This window comes from Hoplias malabaricus, chromosome 2 (assembly GCF_029633855.1).
Source record: "Hoplias malabaricus isolate fHopMal1 chromosome 2, fHopMal1.hap1, whole genome shotgun sequence".
NCBI lineage: Eukaryota > Metazoa > Chordata > Actinopteri > Characiformes > Erythrinidae > Hoplias > Hoplias malabaricus.
The window spans coordinates 64,594,338-64,619,439 of record NC_089801.1 but is presented as its reverse complement, the minus strand read 5'-3'; the positions used below and the strand labels follow the sequence as shown (position 1 = coordinate 64,619,439).

Here is a 25,102-nt window from a genome sequence, read left to right as displayed (position 1 = left end):
CAGAGGAATGTGTGTGTGTGTGTGAGACAGAGAGAGAGAGAGAGAGTGAGAGAGAGAGAGAGAGAGAGAGAGAGAGAGAGAGAGAGAGAGAGAGAGAGATAGGTATAAATTAAGTAAAATTCTCATTTGCCTCTCTGCAGAAGTAAAAATGACAAACTATGAAATCTTTCCTGACTTTAATTGACTTTACCTCAGATGTTGTCGATCAGTTAAGACATGTTTGGCATCTGAGTGCTTTACTCTTTACACTGGAACTGCAAATCAAATATAGCTAATCATTATGCTTCACTAAGTAGCTTCACTAACAAGCAAGGTCCCCCTAACTTTCACTAATCCACTGCTGCTCAAATAATACGTAAAGCAACAAATATACATGGCTCTTTGTTGATTATTAAAAGTTTTCCCTTAAACAGTTTCTTCAGGACACCCAGTACATTAGCATTAGATCTGAATTTTGTTGCTATATCTAACACTACATCTGTTTCTCAGTATCTTGAAACAGAACTATCTAAGTTCTTGTTCTTATGTTCTCCTGTTCTTGATTGACACAATCTTCCACTGCTGAATTTGCACTCATTCAAAGACAACAAAAGCAAAGGGCTGTTAAAATACTCAAACGTTGTTCTGCTCCATCATTTTATGACTTGTGAATGAGAACTACCTGATGGTCCCATCGTTCACTGCAGTGTCTTGAATTTGTTCTTGCGTGGTGACTTTCTCAAGAAAGTCCATACTGTGTTTTTTCTGTTCAGAAACAGCCCGTGTTCAGTGATGGTGCTGTAATGGGGACCACCCACATTTATTCACTGGCTCCTCGAAACGTCTGCTCTACTTTGTGTATTACAATTTTATAACTAAAGAAACAACACAGGGGGCCAATAACACGTTGAATTTTTCACATTGATCAACCAAAATCTCAGTTTATGTTAATTAGCAGGTATAATATGGTAATTAGCAGGCTTCCAATATTAATTGCATTAGCTTTGTAACTCCTACTGTGAAATTAAAGAAGCAAACTTTAGAAAGGAACTTTTACACTTTGTGTAAAAACTCTGTAAAAAGGATTTTAGTCAAAACAGACTTTAATAAACTCATATTCACCAAATGCTGAATGTATGTCTCTGGAGAGTGTGTATACTTCTGTGAAAATTCTCTTTACATTCAGGGGGTTAATAATATCTAATATTTCACCACTGCAGCCGTGGCACTAGCTTTTTTCAGCCATCAGTGTAGTGTCTAGTTTCCGTGACAAATTCACTCATGTAATAGAACCATTAGTGTCTGAGAGGGAGGTTCCACATGTGCACACACACACACACACACACACACACACACACACGCAAAAAGGGGGATTTTAAGATCATGACTGAGTCTTATGTTTAAAAGCTTATAGATTAAACATATCATTGCTTTCAATTTGAAATAAAATTAACTTGTAAGTTAATAAGATACAGTGACAATACATACATTATAAAGACAAAATATTGGGACACCTACAGGTCATTCCCTCCTAAACCTATAGGCATTAATTGCCCCCCTTTTTGCAGATATAAAGGTTTCTGCTCTTCTGGGAAGAATTTCTACAAGACTTTGGAGTGTGTCTATTGACATTTATGGCTATTCATTCAAAGAGCTTTGTAAGAGGTTAGACACTGATGTTGGACGAAAGGTTCTGGCTCACAGTCTCCATTCTAGCTCATCCTAAAAGTGTTTAACGGGGTTGAGGTCAGAGCTCTGTGCAGACCTTGCTTTGTGCACTGGGGCACAGTCATGCTGGAACCCAAAAAGATCTTCCCCAAACTATAAGTTGGTAGCACACAGTTATCCAAAATGTCTTGGTAAAATGAGGCATTAAGATTTATTCCCTATTCACTGGAAGAGGCCTAGGCCAGACCTTGAAAAACAACCCTATAGCATTATCCCTCCTCCACCAAACTTTACAGCTGGTATAATGCGGTCAGACAGGTAGCGTTCTCTTGGAATTTGCCAAACTTAGACCCATAAACCAGATTGCCATTTAGACAAATGTGATTCATCACTCTACAAAACATGTTTCCACTGCTTCATAGTCCGGTGGCAGTGTACTTTACACCATTCCTTCAGAAGCTTGGGATTGTGCTTGATGATGAAAGGCTTGCATGCAGCTGCTTGGCCTTGGAAACCCATGCCCTGAAGCCCCTGGCACACATTTTTTGTCGGTGCCAATGTTGACAACAGGGAGGTTGCACTGTGCACCTCAGCACTTGGCAACTTCACTCTGTAATTTTCTGTGGTCTGCCAATTAGATTCTGAGTTCCTGTGGTTCCTAAATGATCCCACTTTTAAGTAATACGACTCAGAATTGATCGTAAAATATTTACAATGTAAGAAATGTCACAAACTAATTTATTGCAGTGGTGTCATATAAAGGTTGACTGCATGTCTAGTTGCTACATTTCATACACATGTCAATTAAATGAAATTAAACACCTGAATGTAATGATTAGGATGTGTGTGTTACAATTACTTTTGGCCGTATAGTGTATCTAGATTGTTAGATTTGTTTTTTTCTTAACAGTCTTACTTTAAATTTACACAGCCTTATTCAACTTCTCTTACATTTTTTTAAATGATTATTTTGCCTTGATATGATTCATGCAAATGAGGTGTTACTGCCCAGTACTGTACCTCACTTAAAAATTGTGCTTAGTTTGAAAAGATCTTTATAACTTCAGTGTGAATGAGGAACAACTATGTAAACGGGGAAAACATTCTACCAAATGTATTAGGGGAAAATAATCTAGAACCACTGCATCCCTAAATAGGATAAGCGGTTTCAGAAAGTGAATGAATGTACTGGGTAAATTGGAGTGTGAATGAAGACTTCAAAACAGCTCACTTGGGTACCAGCAAGTTTTGCCATTTAATTTTGCCAAGTAACATCTTACAGGTGTCTGTATTTGGCCCAGGGCAAGACTTTGGACACCACTGCCCTTCAGGGACAATGATTGGACTGGGGACATGGGGGGGACATAGGGTTCATGTGGGCAGTCCACCTGAAAACACATCTATCTAAATCAGGTCAAACCCACTGTGGACCTGTGGGCGCCATTTTGACATTTACTGGGCTGCCCACATTTATTTGGTACAGGCAACCCACCTTGGTTCCACTAATAGCCCATTAACACATGTGGAACACACCAGCAGGCAACAAAGTGACAAATGCCCAGCGATTTTATATGGTAGAACATAAATTGTAGCCATGATTTTGATCCAATTGTAGACACAGGGTCTGAAATTTGGCCAACTTCTGCTGTCTGAACCGTTCACACCCCCGAAACAACAGGAGTGGCCTCAACACACCCACAAGAGACGTAAGCAACTTGTTGCCTGCTAGTGTGAATGCATGGTTAGACTGACTTCAGATTTGAATTTCTCCAATATTGAATATATTATTTGATTGTCAAAATTAGCAGTACTTGAACAATGAGACTGAAAATATACAGAAGAACAAAACTTGAATTTGCCACAGTCCAACATCATGATGTAGTTCATTCTGCCATTTCAAACAACCTCAGTCTCTCTCCAGCACAGTTTGCCTAGCGTAGTTTCTACATTGGTTGTGTCTGAGTATCTACAGATTGTTGTTTCTTGACTTTATTTCCTAAACAGTACAGTAAAGCAAATATTTACAGCATTTGCACTGTATTACGGCTAATCGGTAATCATAAGAACTTGATCATCACAGATTTTGATATCCACAGGGTCCTGGAAACATTGCCTATCAGACACAGAGGGATGATGGTGTTTGAAAGATAAAGCTAGCATTACGTGAATGATAAGGCTAGTATTAGACTGATGAAATATTTCTGTAAGTACCCAGCAGCAGTGATGGCTGTGTGTGGAATGTGACATGGTGACATAAGTAAAATTTGATTTTTAGTTCCTGACATGGTTTTTCAGAGAAAAGCCTAGCGGTTGTAGGGAAGGTAGAAAACATTCTTTGTGCTGTACTCGCTAAACACATTTAGCTCCTATCTCCCAGCGTTCCCACGAGAGCAGCCGCAGAACAGTGCTGAGGACTTCCATAACCTCAGTCACATGTCTCTAACTTTCTCAGAGAACAGTGAAACATCTAGACACACACAATGAGTCTGTTAAGCACTGCAACTGTCCAGAGCCTCTATAAATGCATTAGCAGAGGCTACGCTACTGGTTTATGAACAGTATCTACTAGCATCTATCAAGAACATGGACTGCTGGAGCCTTAGTGTGAGTTTGTGTCCAATAGTTTACTAAACCTAATCCAGAGTATAGTACTTACATAAATATACATTGATCTAAGGTAATAAAATTGCAGTGATGTAGCCATGTATTCATTCAATCATTGTCTGAAACTGCTTATCCCACTGGGCGCAGGGCGGGAACACACCCTGGAGGGGGCGCCAGTCCTTCACAGAGCGACACACACTCACACCTACAGACAATTTTGAGTTGCCTATCCACTGTGTGTTTTTGGACCATGGGAGGAAACCGGAGCACCCAGAGGAAACCCATGCGGACACAGGGAGAACATACCAAACTCCTCACAGACAGTCACCCAGAGGGGGACTCGAACCCACAACCTTCAGGTCCCTGGAGCTGTGTGACAGAGACACTACCTGCTGCACCACCATGCCGCCTTGTAATTATTTATAATTGTTATAAAATTATTATATTTATTCATATATCTTTTAAGGCAAAATATAATTTTTGATTTACAAGCAACACAGCCATATTGATAACTCTCTGAAACTTCCAGTTAACCTAGCTATGTCTTTCAATGTGTAATGTTTATAGTACTAACACAAATCTAAAAACTATCTGGGTCAGCCAGATTGAATCCTAAAACTTATACACCTTGGACATCAACTTCTGTTTATACACATTTCATGTTACAACAGGCATTTAAGTCTTCAGGTGTGTTACCTATTACCTTCACTGAGAAAAATTCTGCCTCCAAACATATGCACTTGTGTATAATATAGTTTTAGTGTTAACTTTACTTTTAGGATACTCCGTTAGTCTTCTATACACAAGTGTTGTATTTGCTGGGTTAGTTCAATACTTAAAGACTGGGAAAGTTTCCCCACACCCAGATTAACCCTAATCTTGGGCTAATAAGAATTTCTAAGTGATTCACCATGGATCCAGCAATTTAGTCAAAGACTGGGTTAAACCTCTGTTCAGGAAACCAAACCATATAACGTCATTCTTTTATTCTTCTGTAACCGCCTCATCCTAATCTGGATAGCTTTGTGCCTGATGCCTACTCACAAACATTACAAGCAAGGCAGGAACACACACCGAACGGGACGCTTATCACAGGGCATCATGCACTCACCAAGTCACACACACACCTGTGGACAATTTCACACACTCACCTAGTCTCTTATTCCCATGCCTGGACACTTGTGAACAGCCACCTACAAGTAGGTGTATTTGGACTGTGGAAGGAAACCCACAAAGACAAAGGATGAACACACCACACCCCTCACACACACAGCGAGAGGGCGAGGGGATTCAAATGTTGTTTTAATCTCAGTCACTGGAAGTGCTAAAAATGAATGGACCCACATGAAACAAATTGTTTCTTACAAAGTAATTTAATAAATATTACTTTTCAAAGGCACAAATAAACAGGAAACAGACAAGACTCATCTTAAAAAAAAGAAAGAAGGGACAAACAAAAAACATTCTCAAGTTTCTGCCTAAGTTTAACACTAATGTGAAACTGAAATTCATCTCATTTTGATCAGAGAGGCCTAAAAACTGTGCTAAAATTACAATGTCTGGCCAGCTTCACTCCCATTAAAGAGCTTTACTTATCTGGACCTGCCCTCCCCTCTTCAACATCTTAAAAGTAATAAGAAATAATAATAATAATAATGTAGGTTTTTTTTAATATAGAAACACGATGATCAGTTGGATCAAGTAAGTTTTTCCTTTTCCAGAAAAGATAAAACTTTTATTTCTTCTCATATTATGGTCAGTCAATTTTCACATATCTCCATACAAACTGGTGACATTTGTTACAGAATACTGCTCTGGGAAATGTAATTGGAAATGATAACATGGTGATGGAACATTCTAGAGGTTATAATGACAATAATACCGCTACTGAGATGTGTGGTCACGTATTTTCATCGTCGTAATAAGTTTGTGAACTTTCTTTTATCAGAGAAATGTTTTCCTCTTCAGTACATTACAAAAATAATCCTTACAAACATCTAACCATACACATGGTTGTTTCTGAAACAAAACTTTGTACAACACGTCCGTATTCAGGCATGACAACACCAATCATACAGTCAGAAAAATAAAACTATTCTCTCAAGAACACTTTTGGCATTTTACGAAAGTTGAAACAATATTTTCTCATCAAAAATAAGGAAGTAGAAAGCTTACAAAGCTGTCAAACCTTCGAATCTATACGAAGCACATAAATAAAAATGGGAATGATAGGCTCTTGATTATTAAGTTAATAAATCAAATATACACAATGATTAATTAAAAATATGTACATACAAAATCTACACAACACCAACAGCATTCTAAGTCGACAGTTAAATTCTTCATATTGCGAGAAATGACAGAAGTATGTTTGACCTGCCACTCTGCAAAAAAAAAAAAAAGGCTAATAAATAATCATTATAATAAAGTTTTGATGGTTGTTGTGGTGTGGTCAAATGGAAGCTTTATGGGAACAGATCCTTTAACGCTGTTCACTTTTTGTATCAGCTTCTACACAGAGCCCATATTTAACGTCAGCTCCATTTGTAAACATGGTTCGCTCAGTCAAATGAATGGGGTCTCAACTATAAGTCCCTGTGAAATGAGCCGAGGGGAAACACGGACAGCTGCTGAGTGCAAAGTCACATGACTTCCGATGTTTGAACACAAATCCAATTTATCTGAAGTGTCGTCACTTCCCATTTTGTTAATAAACAAAGGACTTCATGGTGACATTATTGTTTTAAACCAGGGTTTTTCCAAAATATTTGTCCACTACACCTGGAAAACTAGCCACCCACGGGGACTTTTATTTTGTCATTTTCCTCTGTTTTTTTATTGTAAGATTTCCCGAATCCAAAGCGGAGTCTCTCCGGCTTGAGCCTTTTGACGGTCGTCCAGAAGTAATTTCAAGAGAAGTCGTGCTTATTTTTGTTTATTTTTCTTTCTTCCACCGCTTTCATCCCTTTCGCATGGCCTTTGTTTGCATGCAGCCATGTTGGTTGTCATGGCGACTGTGACATTAGCCAACCTGTGTTGCTGTATTTATTTTGGTTTTGTCAGCGGTCGCTATACAATGTACTCCATTCTGTGTAAACTGTTCTGCGACTGTTCTAGGTCCCTGTTGTCACGTTTGTTAGTCCAGTGCTTCCCTGTTGTCCCGTTCAGACAGGCACACTCTTCCCTGTCCACGAGCATGTAGGCTGGTTGCCGTGGAAAGCGGGCTTTGTGCAGCCGCTTGTCGGTGTCCGTGTCCTCCTCCGTTTGGCTCGTTTCCACGGAGAAGTGCGTCCTGATCTTGGCGCTGACGGCGTTCTTGTCGTCGCCGTGAAGCTTGTCGTTGCCGTTGGTTGCCTGGTTCTTCTCGATGTGATTCTTGATCTGGTTCAGATGATCGCGAGCATTGTTCGCCGCATTGTTGTCATCGGCAATTGGCGTGGGAGACAGGGAGGTGTGGCCGGTTGCCGTGGCGCTAGCGCTGTGCTTGCGCCGTCGCCTCACACACCACAACAAGGCTGATGCCAAGGCTAGCACCCAGACCACAGTCACCACCGAAACCAAGACAGGCACCAAGTACTCTACTGGGCAAAAGAGAGGAAACATGGATGTGAAAATGCTTCAGAAATGGGTCTGTTTTTATGAAACACTGTTGTGATAAAAGCATATAATGTTGGACCCTAATCAATTCTCCTCGGTTCAGTGTGCACCCTATGTTTATATTGACCATAAACCAATATACTTTCAGTAACAGACTTGGCTTAATTGGTAAATTTCGTCTGTTGTAAGTCAGTGCATACATTTCCATATCATCCTACAGTGTTGTATATTCTGCATTGTGTTTGCTGTAGTATCTTACCCGTTTGACTGTTGTTCTGCCTGCGCTGGACCCGCACCTCTGCGATGGCTTTGAGGATGGTGCCGTTAGCATTACGTTTGGTCACCAGGTCCACAATCCTGTCAGTGATTTCTTTAACCGGAGCATCACTGCCCACACCATCATCTGAAACCTGCAGGAGAACGCAAACTGATTTTAACCTTTTAATCTGAAATAAACCCTAAAATATCCACTAATCCAAAACATTAATGCATGCACAATACATTGCCTCTTACCTTCAGTTAATTCCTAGCATACTACTTGAATAGCAATAACAAAGGACTATTTGGAAACAGATTTCAATCTCATTCAAAAGTCACAAACATAAATAACCATTATTGTGTGTAGCGTGCACTCGGGGAGCTGCTGCCAAAACACATAATTCAAGCTTTAGACTTACGGAATTAAGTGTATCAACAGAGACCTTCACATTTGAGTGTAATTAATGTTAGTGTATTACAGTCTGAATATGCACTTACACATTTAAGGACTAAAGTGATATTAAAAGCATTGCAGTGTCAGTGAATATAGTTTGGAGAACATTTAGAGGATGTTTGGGGAACGTACGATGGTGACATGGATCTCGTTGTTGGCGCTGGTGGAAGGTTCGCAGGTTACAGAGATGGAAAAATCAGAGGAAAGATTCTTCACCACAGAGAGACTCCTCAGCTCCCTACACACCTGTTCCACAGTAACACCCTGCAGGTGAGAGAGGGACAGAGAGAGAGAGAGAGAGAGAGAGAGAGAGAGAGAGAGAGAGAGAGAAAGAGAGAGAGGAAAAAAAGAAAGGTATTACATGAGAATATTACACTATATGGAGTTTTATGGACACCAGCACATCCAAAATTTCATCTGAAATGATGGTTATTAATAGGAAGATTTTCCCCTTCACAGCAGTAACAGTTTCTATTTTTTTAAGAATGCTTTACACTAGATGCTGGTATATTATTGAATTAGTGCATTACTGAGGTCAGGTCCTGAAATTGAACCTTTTGTTCTGGGTCACAAAGATACTGGATGGAGCTCGATCCCACAAGAGCATGCAGTTCCCCATTACCATGGAGCTATATACCCCCAACTAACCAACACTTGACATGGAGCATGGTGACCCTAACCTGGGTTCTGTAGAGAGCATTCCCACAGCTGTTAACAGACTGCTCGCTCACCTGTGGCATAGTGTCTTTGATGAAGGTGAAGGTGACATTGGCACAGTTGCTCTCAGGGTGACACTGGGATCGGATCTTTGGACCATGACCTGACCAGCACTCGCCCTGCATGGGGCACGGCCGGACGAAGCAGCTTTCATCCCTCAACGGGACACAGGACTGACCGACTGGACACTCCCCTCGACTTCCTCCGACCAAACGACACGCTCTCGGACCACACCACAACTACAAAACAACAACAACAATTTTAGCTTTTATGTAAACATTGACTTGAGGATTAAACGGATACATGGATTTTTACACATTAGTTTCATAATAGTCAATATGTCCCAGGAGTTACTACACCATATTTATAATTCTTAATCAACAATTCATACTAGAAACTTAATCATTTCTAAAAGATACGGTATAGAGTTCATAGCAGTTAATTAATTACAAGCCTTAAGAACATAGCAGCGTCCTGTCTAACCCTGTTCAGAGCGGCCACTTTCAGCGCCTGTTCCTTTAAATGATAACGAGCCGCTTGCTGTTCACCCTGACCCCGAGTGCACAGCAGTGAGGGGTGAGGAGCAGAAGCTCATATTTTTAGCTGTTTCCTCTCAGTTCTCTTTCTTCTCCGTTCTCTTTTTCTGTGTTTTTACTCAGTGCTCTTATTTCTCAACATTTAAACAAAAATATACCCAAAAAGAACAGAAAATGATATAAATTACCAGCTCAGTCAACAGCTACTGTGGACATTCATGGTGTTAGTTAACTAAAGGAATGAGTGCTAGACTTAAAGCAGGGCGCTGTACCTTGGTGCAGGTGACTCTGCTGTTGTGACAGCGGCAGCTGTTACAGTCTTCCTCCCACTTCACTCCGTCAGCTACGACAAGGCCTCCGACCAAACACGGACGTCCGGTCACTATCAGAACAACAAGAGAAGTATTACAAACGGATTACAAATACATCCCGTGTGTATTTGACCTAATATAGGACAAAAGATTGATTAAACATATTTAGCTTCACCCAAATGAAGTGTTCCTGGTCAAATGTCATGCAAATAAGGTCAAATGAGTTCTTCACAGTCAGAAAACATAAATGCTACATTTTATGATAATTTTAGAGCAGACTTTCTATTATCTAATGCTTTCTAATGTTTTTCAATGCCTGTACGTACTGGAAAATCTTTCCAACTTTTGTTAAATTCAACAAATAAACAGTAATTGTGCAATGAATTTGTGAAAAACCTATAGGGTTCCTCAAATGTACAGATGTCTGACAAAGAATTATACAAAATCACCCACTGAAATTTGCCATAATGAGACTGGGAACAATTCCAGCTAAATGGTGTCTACCCTGGAGTGATGCATCATGGGTAGTATGGTTGTTTACACAGTTTACCTTCCTGGCACCTGGCTCCCATTCTTCCCGGTGGACAGAGACAGCGGTAGCCATTAATCTCGTCCACACAGGTGGCTCCAAATGCACACGGAGACGACTGGCACTCGTTAATGTCTGTGGGATCAAGAAAAGATGTTATTAAAATATCAGTTGATACCATGTAATTACCGCATTAAACATCTTTAGTAAAGTATAACACATAATTACTCGGCTGATGGGAACGGGTGAACTTTGACAATGTTCCAGCTCACTGAGTCAGTAGGGTTTCAGACTTCAGTGGAAAGTGGCTACAATCTCCTTCTATCTCCATTTCCGTCCCTTCCCATAAATACTGTGGTTTTCTCACCATTTACTTAGGTGTAGGAAATGTTTATGGTGAAAAAATGAAGTCTGCTTAGTGTTTTGGATACTACTGGATAGTCTCAAAGCTCCACCCATACATGCATTACTAGTGATCATTAGTTATAAATGCCACACTGCTGAGCTGGACTATGTTGTTGTAGCTGACTAAAACAAGAAAGGACTGAAACGGCAACACTGGTTTATTTTGGCACCATGCTAACTATGCTCCGTCATTCCTCAGAACACTGTTCCACTGCTCCACAGCCCAGGACCAGGGGCTTTGTACAGCTCTAGTCAAAGACTGGAACATGGTCCAGAGCGTAAGTAAAAAATCTGAGGTGCTCCAATCAGAGCCAGACAAGGTCTGGTCTGCTCAATCCTGATTGGCTAAATGCAGTGTGGTGGCCACATTCATTTGCATTAACTTGGGTTTTATTTGAGAGGACTTAAAAAAACACTAGTGTAAGGTTTGGTATTTTTGCTCCTGGGCTCCCCCTACAGTTGCTGAGTGTAATTAATTTACCCTTAGAATTAAGGGTGGGGAGCATGGTTCCTACCCTCCTCCAAAAGTGAGGTAGTGCATTTTCTGAGCCCAGAGTAGCAGTGACAAACCCTCTATTCTCCTGATTATAGCTCAGTGAACTAACACAATGATTTTGAAGTTCTAATTTTAAGGTTAAAATATTTCTTAGTGTTCCTTTAACGTGTAAAAATGTCTTTGTGGTCACAAAGCTTAAGCACTGCATTGAACTTTTATTGTCTGTGCGTCAGTGGTCATTTACTCACTGATGCGGCAGTCTGGTCCGGCGAATCCTGCGGCACACTCGCAGCGATACCAGTTATCTCCGTCCACACACGTCCCACTGTTATAACTGCAAAGAAAGGTGAAGCTCAGAGGTCAGAGGTCAGCGCGGACACAGATAAACATCTGCTGTTCACACGGTGTAATGAATGGTGAGAGGGATCTTGATGGAATCACATCCTGAGGGTCCTCAGGCTTCTGCGCAGAAGCATGTGAGCTCCACATGAAGAGGGTAATGTCAGAGAGGGGCGCAGTTACTGTGGAGCTGTTTGTGTGATTCTGAATTTACATGGAGAGGCGGATAGAGATTCTCTGAAGTTTAGTTTTATAAGTTTAACAAACTTAAGTTTGTAAGTTAAAAATGGCTTACCATGGCTGTGGACTGCAGTCGTTTGAATCTGTAAAATAGAAAAGCAAATGGTTAAAAAATGTGATATTCAGAAAATGTCTTGGTCTGAATTGAACAAAAATACTCTCAGTATATGAACTTGAAATTAATCACTTTCTAAGTAACCTTGACTTCTTTGACAGTATTTTTACATGAAATGTTTCATTTTTCACTGTTTTATTTTGTATAGAACCCTTATTAATCACTAAATTACACATTATAACTATAATTGTGAATGTGCTATGAAACTGCTGCAGGCTAAATAAGCAGAGATATGGATGTGTCTGTGAGTGTGTGTGTGTGTGTGGTTGTGTGTGTGCAAGAGTGTGTGTGTGTGTGTGTGAGAGAGACAGAGAGAGAGAGAGAGAGAATAAAAATGCAGATAGCCATAAGGAAAAGGAGTGTGTTCTTACTCTGGCTGCATGTCAGTCCCTCCCAGCCTTCTTTACACACACAGGTGAAGCCATCTCCACTGACCACACAGGTGCCTCCGTTCTCACACGGACTGGGCAAACAGCTGCTGTTCTTCGCTACACACACACACACACCATTTACAGAGGCTTAATTTCAGAAGCAGTATTTTTCTGTTTAAAGTCCTATGAAATCCATTTATAAATCTGATATAATACTACTAAAGTATATAATGATAACATTGAATAATTCTCTATAAGACAATTCACAATGAGTTTGTGACTTAGTTTACACTTCAGTGACTGAACTATCAAGAAAATATCATTTAAACTTCTCTTTGACTGTTCCATGTGTAGATGCTGTGATTAAAGTATAACATGTGTGTTGTGTGTGTATAACTCTTACCTATATTACAGGTAGTCCCTTCCCACCCGGGAGCACACATGCATTTAAATGAGTCTCCTTCATCGTAGCATGTTCCTCCGTTGTTACACGTGGCTTCGTCACACTGACTCTCACCTGTAAATTCAAACTGCTGTCAGTTCAAAAGTTCTACCAATCACAGACCTGACTTTGTGCTTTATGTAGTAAAAGGGGCAGGGCTTACGTGAGTGACAGGTCTTGCCCTTCCAGCCGTTTTTGCACTCACAGAAAAAGTCATTCACCAAGTCACGACACACACCACGGTCACGGCACGGGTTTGTGCTGCAATCGTCAATATCTTGAAAATAGAAAGAGATATAACGTCATAAACTTGCAGCCTAATGACATGATATAACAAGACCAGTTAATTCAAAATGAGATGTTTTTGAGGCTTACATTCTATATATATACTGTCATTTTTTGTATAGGTCTTTCTTTATAAAGCAGAGGTATGATCTTACTAGTTCCACAGTTTGGTCCCTCCCAGCCATCAGCACAGATACACTGGTAGACGTTCACTTTATCAATACACGTCCCTCCGTTACCGCACGGGTTGCTCTCACAGTCATTAATGTCTGAAAGAGAGGGGGAGGTGTTATTGTAGGGGTTATAGGAAATGATCTAAACACTAGTCAAAACAGGGAGTGTGCTGTGATGCGGTTGCCGTGGTAACAGCCATTACTCACTCTCATGGCAGTAGGTCCCCGTGAATCCGTCCTCACACTCACAGCTGAAATGTCCGGCCGCGAGACTCCGGCAGTGTCCGTGCGGCCCACACACGTTAGAGGAAATAAAGCGCACGCTGCCCAGAGTGCTGTTCGAAACCACTGCAACCGTGCAGCTGTCAATCACTGCAGGAAGAAGAAAAGACAGGGCTTAACACAATCTTGGCCCATATAATATAAAAAAAAACAAATTCTCAGGTTTCAATGAGGTAAGATTGCAAAATAATATTCAATGATTTATCTATTAATATTAATTGAGCCTTTCCAATGAAGAACCATGTATCATTGATTTGCCTTTTATTAGCACTGTCCGAGGGAGAGAAACATCTTTTTAGCATGAGGTGTTTAAAATCTCTTGTATTGTTCTTGTAATTGTTTTTCTATTTTGATGTGTGTGGCCAGGACCTGTAAGGGTTAATAAACATATTACCTCTGGTGTGTTTGTCCTGTTTCTAAGCCTTGGTGTGTGTATTACTGTACGATCACACACCCCGGCTGCTGACAGTTCCTCTCACAGCTCAGATAGCGACGTCCTAAGGCTTAGTGAAGTCGTCGTGTAGTCTACCCCCCCAAGCGTTAAACGCAGCTACGCTCCAACACTGTAACAAAATCTTAACTGTTCCCAAGGCAACACAGCCCTGAGGGACCAATGAGGAGCGTTAGCAATGGCTAATGCTACGCCCTTCTTCAATGGCATGGCATCAAAAGCCTGGGGGAAGGGGGAAGGCCTTGAGACTGAAGATAGCCTCAGTAATGCACCAGCTAAAAAAACCTTCGCCGACTTTTTGGGCGTCTCCATTAAACCCTCAGAATATCCCTGTATGACAGGGTAACATTTCAGAAGTGTGCGTATGTGAATTGGGGACGTCTAGACATCCAGAGACACAGAGGCTGCGAACTGTGATATGACACGATATGAAGCCTAAGCTTAAGCTTCTGGGCCTTTGTAGAGACATTTTAAGCTGATAGAGACGAGGCTTCACTGAAGAGGCAGTGGTCATGTCACCGCTACAATTACCGTCATTGAGACAAGTGGAAAAATACCAATGGGAATGTGGCACTATGTAAACTATTTTGTCACTTGGACAACTGGAAAACACACACACACACACACATATACACACATATATATATATACACACACATCCTTGTTTTTAGGCAATTTGAGGACATAGGTCCCAAGGGTATTACATAAATGTTAGTAAATATAATAATTTGTTTCCTATGTTTTATATAAATAAATGAATGGGTTTATATATAAATAAATATACATATAAATAGATATTTTATTTTAATATACTCTTATATTTTGACACTTTAATGCGTGTGTTTAGGATTTTGATTGGCTTTGTTTAATTTGTCTGATTCTCCTACAGAATCAGTTCTGGAAATGCAGCAAAACCATATGGATGCGTACCTTGGCAAGGTGTGGTGCGACAGTGGTCTTTGAGGTGGGAGCAGTTTTTACCCTCATAATCTTCAGGACATTTGCAGTAATAGTCCGTTGCCAGATTAAAACACTGTGCTCCGTTCTGACAGGGATGGCCTTCACAGTAGTCAATATCCAACTGGAGAAAAAGGGGACAAATGTATGTCAAACAGTGATCCAACAGAGTCGTAAGACCCCACTACATCAGCTGTGGTGTACAGCTTCATTAAACGTCACATAACACTGTACAAATTATTATTTCAAATTCATTATAAGTTATTCATGACACTTCCATTGACTTCGGTGCCCCATGTTAGCTCTTTACTCCACTGCTCTGTCCTCACTGTCTGTACAAAGGGTCAGCTGTGTGAACACAGCTAATGGGTTTTGCTTGAGCCTGATAGCATGAACATGCTAATTTATTTCTCAGAACAAGGAACAGTTCCATGGGGTCCGTTTTACGAGGATGAATTCCGCTAAAGCAGTTAGGCAGTTGAGCTACCACAACTTACCCAATGTGTTATACTAGCATGAGCTAACACAACCATGGGAAACTCATGCTTACACAAAATAAGCCATTACAGAAACCAAAGAGTTTTCAAAGAAAAGGACTCAGAAATATAGCTATGCTAATCCTTCACCAGGAGAAGATACGTAAGACCTGCTATCTGAGTTGGTTCTGTCATAATGAGCTATAGCTGCTAGCAAGGCTAATGCTTATTTTCAAATTACATGCTGGGAGGCACACAGTCTGTGTTTTTTATAGACAATAAGCTACAGAAACTTAGCGATAACTATTCTAATGCTTACCACAGAGAAACTCACACAACACAGCTAAGCTAATTGTATATTGATACCATTTAAAAATATCCTAAGCCAATCCATTAGAGCTTCATATAGGGCCCAACTCACTCTTTCAACCAGCTACCACAACACTCCTGCTATCACCTATGGCTGAACATTTACTTAGAACATTTAAGTATCTTACAACAACAATAAGATGACAACACCCCACTCACCTGCTCTGTCCTCCTCGTATCTAAAACATATTATTATACTGCAAAGCTACAGAATCATAGACTATAAGGCCAATATTTTGGAAACGCTTGCATCATTTGTCATTCCTTCTGAAATTAAGGCTGCATTAACACCCTCTACTTATGTGAGAAAATATATTTAAAAACATCAGAGAATTCAAGTACTACACAGAGCCCTCTAGCTAATTTTTGGCTTTGAGCATGGTGACCTTAGGCTTCCAAATCTTATTCAACAGAACTGACAACACTGGGTGAGATCAACTTTAAAACAGGGCAGGTACGCAAATGTTTTACTGTGGAATAAGCAGACACTCAGCAAATCTAATGTGTTATCACAATAGGTCATCAGGGCTGATGTATTTACCCAGAACAGAGTGACGATCAATGTGTTGTCACTGAAAAAGGGGAGCTAGTGTACTTCCAGAGACAAGAAACAAGTAGCAGTCTGCCTGAGGCAGTGACATGAACGAACTTGACTGTGTTTGGGTGGAGAAAGGCAGCTAAGGCAGGGTGGGACACTAACAACTCCAAATGAGGAGAAACAATGTTTGTGGTTTCGGTGCTGGAGGGAGCTATATAAACTAATCAGATTGTGATAAAAGACTCGAATCAGGTTGCGGTGAGAATGTGAACTAGAATTTGGGGACTTTTATGCATGTATTCGGCAGTGGAAGACTTTCACTGTTCTGGGGCGTGGCAGGGTGTGTGGGTGTGTGTGTGTGTGTGTGTGTTGCGTCAATAACCTGGCACAGGTTTCCAGAGAAACCAGGCAGGCACAGGCACTGGAAGCCGTTGACATGGTCCTGGCAGCGGCCGTTGTTGAGGCAGGGGTGACTCGCACACTCATCCACATCTCTTTCACAGTGATCCCCCGCAAAACCTGCTGCACACACACACTTATAGCCATTCACCAGGTCCTGAGAGAGTGTGTGAGAGAGAGTGAGAGAGTGAGAGAGAGAGAGAGAGAGAGTTAGTTACTTGTACATGCTTTACTGATCCCTGAGGGGAAATCTGGTTACAACAGTAGAAAAACCCTGACAGATTAAACTTATTCGACTACTCAAATTTCTCAAGCTGCAATTCAAACGTTTGAATCAATACCCTTTAATACAATATACGCTGTATCAAATGATTCTAATATGCTTTAAATTTTCACAGCTTTTAAATCATTAATAGAACCATATTTTACATTTATGCATGTGGCCAATGTTGTTTATGTAACAATGTAATCTGCAGAGGTAGCGATTTAAAATTGATACTTGAAAAATGTCTGTTTGAAATGCTGTTTTTGGAACTCCTAACTTTATGGCAGGGTTTATTAAACTATTAAACTGCAGCTAGAACTCCTTTATCGTTGTGGAGGGGGCTCCCAATGGTTGTGTGACTTGGGTCATTTTGTTAAACATGAGTGAGTGAGTGAGTCGGGGAGCAAGTTACAGGCCAGCTCCATAAGGTGTTTGGATGTTATGAGACTGAAGAATACAATGCTGTGTGACAGACTAATACAGAGCATGACAAATAACAATAAATGCTTGCTTAAGGCTGGAATGCTCCTTCACAAATCCATAAAGTGGCTTGAATACAGCAGAAACCAATCCTGTTTTTTTCTAACTCTATTATTCCGGTGCTATTTTTTTCAATCTATACAATTAACTTTAAAGGTTTTAAAGAGCTTCCTGTATTTATGTTGGTCGGCTTTTTGGTAGTCTGATGTTATGTAGTGTTTTCACAGGAAAAACTCATTTACTGCCAAAAACATCACTGCCCTAAGTATTTTTTCTGGACTGCTTTGAGTGTTTTGCACAATACTGTGTATAGGAAAAAAAGATTTCAATGGGATTTTCAAACACAAAGGTACCTTTTGCAGCCATTACATTACACCCAGCACAGTATAACCCCATTCATCCTAATCAACCTGTTTACTTTCACTCATTTTCTCTGATTAACGCTCTGAAGCCTTTTCAGTTCGGCCAATCCGCTCCCGACCAAACGTTTGTGGAAGGAAAAGGGTCATTGAGGTAAAAGACGGAGAAAGGAAAGGCAAAGGGAGTGAGAAAGAGAGAGGGAGGTGTGGGCACAAGGGGAGGAGGAGGAGGAGGAGAAAGAGAGATGGAAGAATAAAGGCTCCCTCTCTCTTTCCTTCTCTCTTTCTTTCTTTCTGGCAGGAGACAGGAATGTTTATGGAAATCTGATCTACTGTGTTCATCCAGTCTTCCTCCCACCCGCACACACTCTTTCTCTCTCTCTCTTTTTTTCCCCACATGGCTTTCCTGCACTCTTTTTCCTTCTTTCTGTCTGTTCTCCAAAGCATGACTCAGCAGTCGCTATTTTTAAAGAGAGGAATGAGGAGAGAAAGAGATGGGCAGAAGTGATAGAGATAGAGAGAGAAAGAGGGGGGAGAAAGAAAGGAGGAGGAGGGTGAAAGAAGAGAGAGAAAAGAGGAGGGAAAAGAAAGAAAACCTCAAAACGGTTCCAAAAACAACGGAAACGCTGGAGGAAAAGCCCACCCCCCTCCACACACACCCAAAACATCAGCAAGATGTTTCTGTGGGTCCTAATCCCACACACGAACTTACCTTACACGCTCCGCCGTTCAGACACTGGCCCTGACAGTCGTTAACATCTGCAATTTAAAAAAAATATATTAACACACCCAATAAAAACAAAGAAACGATAATTCATCACAGTTTGGCCAGTGCTGCTTCAGAAGTGACTCAAAGCAAACGGAGCGCTAGGCTAATCTGACTTGGTAACAAAGCCGTCCTCGATAAGCACCGCTGTCAGATTTCCTGAGCTTTTTCCTCCGATAAGCACTGGGGAAAAACCAGGCTCAGCTCAGCGCAGGCCCGCAGCATGTTTGAGTTGGACGCTATCACTAGCTGCTTGCTAATGGACACTGATAAGAGTGCACTTTAGTGCGCTACTCATTTATCAAATGACTAATGTCTCACACACACTTAATATCCGTGAGAGCTCCAACGTTAATATTATAATTGGCCTGTTATTTGGGTCAACATGAACCTGACAGGAGAGCGCTGTTTAAAAAACGTTTCAAAGGATAAACATGAAACATCCTTAAAATATTTGAATGTGACAAAGTCCATCTTCGAATATTTTAATCGGTCGTGGCCACAGGTAAAATGCAGATAAAGCCCTGAAACATTTACGAGGATGTATTTATGTGACACAGAACAGGAAGAATTGGTTACAGAAATGAATGAACGAATGAATGAACGAATGAATGAATGGATGGATGAATGAATGGATGGATGAATCTGCTCATATGGAGAGCTCGTGGATGTCTAGGAAGTGTAGTTTTTGATGTTGGTTACTTACTGATGTCACAGTTTTGTCCTGTCCAGCCAGGAAGACACTCACAGAAATATCCACCAATCAGATTACGGCACGAGTGAGCATTAACACAGGGGTTCTCAGCACACTCATCAGCATCTACACGGAAAGAGAGAGAGAGAGAGAGAGAGAGAGTCAGTACTGCTGAACATGATTTGTTTTACTCAGTGTGTGTGTGTGTGTGTGTGTGTGTGGAATGTAGTCTAGCACAAAACAGAGGTGGGGGTCTTTCACTGATCCACAGCTTACATTCTTATACTACAGAGTCGGTTACCAGGCGAGGGACCCCTCAAACAAACAGAGAAAGAGAGAGTGTGTGTGTGAGAGAGAGACAGAGAGAGAGAGAGAGAGAGAGAGAGAGAGAGAGAGAGAGAGAGACTGACCGAGGAGGCAGGTTTTGCCAGTCCACTGTGCTGGACATATGCACTTGAATCCGTTGATGAGGTCCACACAGGTTCCACCGTGACTACAGGGGCTGGGGCTGCAGTTGTCTTCATCTGAAAAAGAGGAGAGCAAGAGATTACAGCACCCAGCTACAACTACACTTACAGCATTCAGCATGAGGGAGGCTCATCTCATATGAACAATCTCTCTCTCTCTCTCTCTCACACACACACACACAAACTCAGTGACCTCACTCTCTCTCCGTGTCCACAGAGCCTGGACTCTGTTAGGGTCTGTCACTGTTTTGTATCGTTCTAATGGTTTTCTGTTTTGTGTCCCAAGTTTGGTGGAAAATAGATCAGCAAAACAATATGGAATAAAAAGAAATGCAATAGAAAAGAACTGAAAATGGGAGGTAAAGAGAATAAAAAATTAGAGAAGAGTAAAGACAAGCAGAGAAAAGAAGAGTAGAGAAGAGAAAAGACGAGAAGTATAGAGAAGAGTAGAGAAGGCAATAGTAGAGTAGAGAAAAGAAGAAAATAGCAGAGTAGAGAAGAGTAGAGTGGAGAAAAGAAGAGTAGAGTAAAGTAGAGAAGAGAAGAGAAGAGAAGAGAAGGAAATAGCAGAGAAGAGAACAGTAGAGAAGAGAAGAGTAGAGTAGAGATGAGTAGAGAAGGGTAGAGTAGAGAAGGAAATAGTAGAGAAGAGAAGAGTGGAGTAGAGATGAGTAGAGAAGGGTAGAGAAGATAAGAGAGGAGAAGAGAAGGGAAGAGTAGAGAAAGAAATAGTAGAGAAGAGAAGAGAAGAGAAGAGAAGAGAAGAGAAGAGAAGAGAAGAGAACTAGCTGTCTGGGTTATAAGAGTGAATGTGCAGTGCCCTGTGGGTAATGGCTTGATGGAGTATGAGACTCACCGATGGTGCAGGATGGTCCGGTCCAGCCTGGTGCACAGCGACACTCAAATCCCTGACCACTCTCCACACAACTACCTCCATTAAAACATGGCTCTGAGAGACATGCGTTATCAGCTGGAGAGAGAATGAGAGAGAGAGAGAGAGAGAGAAAGAGAGAGAGAGAGAGAGAGAGAGATGCAATTGTAAGTAAGCCCTAAATTATGATTTGAGTTATAAACATAATGGATCGAATACTTCTCCAAGACCCTGAAAACCCAGAGGAGCTGAATCTGTGGCCACGCCCATCTTCATTAATTTATTAAACCACAGTGAGGTTTTCACCTGCTGTTACGTCTAAAGTGGATGATGCTTTTTCATTAATAGACACTTTCATCAAACACCTTGTTTTAGTTCAGGAGAACTCGTCTCTGTCTCTCTGCATGGCTCTGAAGCAGCTCTCATCATCTCTCCCAGAGCAGGAGCAGTGGAGCAGGAGAGAGCTGCTTGGAAGAATAACCCTCCGCAGACCAGAAAAGCGAGTTTAGCCCTGGCAGCACATTGGAGCTGGCTGCTGAAGCTGGGGCTCACTGCATCCTTCGCCCACTCCTCTATGGCTTCTACATGCTTTCTGCAGCCGGAGCCAGGGTACACAGGTCTGTGCGTCCGGCACTTGGAGGAGGAACAAGACGTGTGTCCTACACTGCGCTGGACTTTACCCTGTGTTTACCATACGACTGCTTCACCCCCGGCCCCTTAACATGCAGTTTATAAAAACCCAGAGAAGGCTATAACATGATTCTGAAACAAAAACACATCCATACGCCCATCATCGCTGTTCAAAAGCTCTGCTCTGACACAGCAGCAGGAGTGCTGCTGGCCTTGGGTTTTCCCCTTTCAATCACTCCCTCCCTTCCTCTCTCTTTCTCTCTCTCCCTTCTTCTGTCTGTCTGTCTGTACCTCCCTCATTCTTTCTCTCCGTCTTTATCAGATGCAGTTAGTGGACTGGAAAGCCCCTTTGGCCTTTCTCACACGGGACAAGAGACCACACCAATACAGACAGAGAGAGAGAGAGAGAGAGAGAGAGAGAGAGAGAGAGAGAGAGAGAGAGAGAGAGAGAGAGAGAGAGAGAGGGCAAAGAAAAACGTGAAAAAATATAAAGTATTAAAATTGAAATAAGAAAAGAAGAGGGAAACAAAAGAGAGTTGAGAGTTAAAAGAGAAGAGAAGAGAGAGAGAAAGAGGTGAGACAATTAGAAGAAAAAGGACAGATAGGGCCAAAAAAGAAAACAAATTAAATGAGAATAAAGAAAGCCAACTCTGACAAGGGTCTCATGAGTCATTTGATGTTTGGAAACATGGAGAGAGAGAGAGAGAGAGAGAGAGAGAGAGAGAGAGAGAGAACCCCACACGTTGGGACGCATTCCTCTGTCCAAATCAATTAACAGGCACTACTCTCTCTGGCTGGGAGACAAGACGGCGAGATTGATATTTCGAGGGTGTTTATTTAAGCTTTTGTCTGATCCTCCCGTTCCTCTGCACTCCCCTTTTCACTCTTTCTTCCTTCGTTCATTCACTGGAGGTCTGATTCTGATACTGAAACCATCTCTGGAGAAAGGGAGGAGAAGGAGAGAGAGACTAAAAAAGCTTCATCTTTTCTGCTGCGTATTCTCCCACTTTTGTAGCGTCTCATTCTGTCTGGCCCATAACACCCTCATGAGTCCATTCATCATCAACAGCCAGGTCATTCACCCTGATCCAAACTACATTACCCACAATGCCCCTTGCCCTGGAAACATGTTCAACTAAACAGAACTATGTGAAAGTTTGTATTTAACCAAAGTGGTTTTAAAGTAACAGTGAGTGTCTTGCACCTTTGTGGCGCTGGGGTGGTGAAAACGTTCAGCAGACAGTGTGAGGGTTTGGTTGCATCCAGCCACAAGACCATTACTGAGGTCAGGAAATGATGTTAATATGCACCAGAGAATGGAGGTCCAGTCCTCTAGTGCTGAGGAAAGCGTGTGTGTGAGTGTGTCTTACCTCTCTCACAGTTCTGACCGGAGTAGCCCTCTGGACAGGAGCAGTGGTACTTGTCCGGTCCCGTGTTGCTGCAGGTTCCTCCGTTCAGACACGGCTGCAGCGTCCCACAGGTGTTCAGATCTAAAACACACACCACACCAAAGAGTGCAAAGAAAAGATTAGTTTAGCAAAGAAACAAATGAATAAAAAATAAAATGAAACAATAAAAAACAACAGAATAAAATCAACCAGAAATGCAACAGAATATAACACAATATGAGAGTGAAATGCCGCACCCTTGTCACAGAGCTGTCCTCCCCAGTTAGTGTCACACAGACACTGCCAGGGCTCCACACAGCTCCCGTGAACACAGCCAGGGTGAGGAATACACTGATCACAGTATTCACCCTGCCACCCATACAGACACCTGCACAGAGAGAGAGAGAGAGAGAGAGACAGAGAGAGAGACAGACAGAGAGAGAGAGAGAGAGAGAGAGACAGAGAGAGAGACAGAGAGAGAGAGAGAGAGACAGAGCAAGAGACAGAGAGAGAGAGGGGGAAATGATTATGAGACATGACGTTCACTGAGGGTAATAAAATGGAAATATTTGGGACTTTTATTCTGTATTTGGATTGAAAATAGAGATGGATGTTTGTTTACTTGCAGTCTCCAGGCACTTTACAGGATCCGTGCTCTACACTGCAGCCTTGCCTACAAATCGCTGAGAGAGGGAGAGAGAGAGAGAGAGAGAGAGAGAGAGAGAGAGAGAGAGAGAGAGAGAGGGAGGTGAGGAATGTGTGGGAGTGATTACTATTGTATCGCTTATCAGATTGATCTATTTAACCAGAGAGAGTGAAGTCATCGCTCTGGCCCTCTATTTTTCTGTCTCTTTATGTCACTCGCTCCTGTATTCAGCACAGACAGAGCGCGGCTAGCATGAGGTCATTTCCACTGTCCCCCCCTCGTCCTCTGTCTCGCAGGAACGAGGGATGAATGAAGGAAGATCGGAATCTCCCACCACAGAGCTAATCCCCGATGATCCCCACGCGGATCTGTGTCCAGACGCTACCGCGGCAACCTTACGCCGCAGCAAATCCGCCTTCAATGCTGCTAAACTAACTACGGAGGGGGCTGAGCGTGTGTGTGTGTGTGTATGTGTGTGCGTGCTAAAATGGCTATGAGGTCACCAATTAACAGGCAGTGATAGCCATGGCCTGACCCTGCACTGACCGCCTCAGCCAGCTTTTATATTAACTGGGAGTTTTTGCTGCTCCTTACTCCCATAACAGCTTTGGATCTTCTAGGAAAATTGTGAAACACATGATAAAACATTGCTGTTAGGTTCTGACTGCATTAGTGAAGGTCAGGTCCTGATGTTGGAGGATTGGTTCAGGATCAAACACCACTCCAACTCATCCCAAAGGTACAGGAGTGAGCTCTATGACTCTATGAGAATACAGATCCACTGCTCCACGGCCTAATGCTGGGGGACCTAGTATCCCTCTAGCAGCTGATGGCCCAGAGCGTCCAATTCAATTAGCAATGAGTAAACTTTAAGGTAATGGAAAAGAAGGGGAGTGGTCTTTATCAAGGATATAGTGTACAGCACGAAGATACATGGATTACAGATAAAGCAAATTTCAAAAGTCATGGTAAAGGAACACTGGGTAATAGTTTTCCCTTAAAATTACAGCTTCAGGATCATTGTGATGCTCCAATGGCCTGTAAAAGGGAGAATAGTGCCTCTGTCATTACTACACTGGGCTCAGCATTGCAGAAACTGCACTGTGTAACTTTTGGAGGAGGGTAGGAAACCCACCCCCTGCCGTTGATTTAAGGACAGTGCTGTAAACGTGAATTAGACTCTCTAACTCTAAGGGAGGCCAGGAGCAAAAATACCACATCTTACCTAGTGTTCCTGTGAAACCTTACTGAAAACCTGAACCCTACTGATGTCTCTCACCGATGCTGCAGTCAGGACTGGCCCAGCCCTCCATGCAGGTTTTGTTGCCGTTGTGGTCGCAGGTGTAGTGGCCGAAGAAATCATCACGCGGCCGGCAGAACTTGTTGCAGCCGAAGCCGTAGTAATGTTCGTCACAGGTGACGCGAATCTGGAAGTCGAACTGGGCCACGGCACCGTTGTGCCTCAGAGTCTGCCACTGACGGCTTGGGTTAATCATACCGGACTGGACCGCCTTTTCAATCAGTTGACCACTTGTACCTGAGAGA

General features: G+C 42.0%; 1 protein-coding gene across 2 annotated transcripts in view; it reads right to left on the bottom strand.

Moving 5' to 3' along the window:
• Positions 1-5,651: 5,651 nt before the first annotated feature.
• jag1a (jagged canonical Notch ligand 1a) overlaps positions 5,652-25,102 on the bottom strand; it is a 32,602-nt gene continuing 13,151 nt past the window's right edge. Inside the window, exons 4-26 of one of the 2 annotated variants that reach the window (XM_066660839.1) lie at positions 24,837-25,094; positions 23,534-23,594; positions 23,169-23,299; positions 22,894-23,013; positions 20,879-20,992; positions 19,966-20,079; positions 19,568-19,681; positions 18,808-18,854; positions 16,975-17,148; positions 15,183-15,333; positions 13,727-13,891; positions 13,502-13,615; positions 13,225-13,338; positions 13,023-13,136; positions 12,620-12,736; positions 12,189-12,216; positions 11,803-11,888; positions 10,675-10,788; positions 10,086-10,195; positions 9,292-9,516; positions 8,693-8,824; positions 8,108-8,258; positions 5,652-7,832 (exon numbers count right to left, since the gene is read on the bottom strand). In XM_066660839.1, the coding sequence (XP_066516936.1) occupies positions 7,321-7,832; positions 8,108-8,258; positions 8,693-8,824; positions 9,292-9,516; positions 10,086-10,195; positions 10,675-10,788; positions 11,803-11,888; positions 12,189-12,216; positions 12,620-12,736; positions 13,023-13,136; positions 13,225-13,338; positions 13,502-13,615; positions 13,727-13,891; positions 15,183-15,333; positions 16,975-17,148; positions 18,808-18,854; positions 19,568-19,681; positions 19,966-20,079; positions 20,879-20,992; positions 22,894-23,013; positions 23,169-23,299; positions 23,534-23,594; positions 24,837-25,094 (3,266 nt within the window). In that variant the 3' untranslated portion in view covers positions 5,652-7,320. The remainder of the gene's footprint in view (positions 7,833-8,107; positions 8,259-8,692; positions 8,825-9,291; positions 9,517-10,085; positions 10,196-10,674; positions 10,789-11,802; positions 11,889-12,188; positions 12,217-12,619; positions 12,737-13,022; positions 13,137-13,224; positions 13,339-13,501; positions 13,616-13,726; positions 13,892-15,182; positions 15,334-16,974; positions 17,149-18,807; positions 18,855-19,567; positions 19,682-19,965; positions 20,080-20,878; positions 20,993-22,893; positions 23,014-23,168; positions 23,300-23,533; positions 23,595-24,836; positions 25,095-25,102) is intronic. The other variant, XM_066660840.1, reaches the window with a different exon arrangement.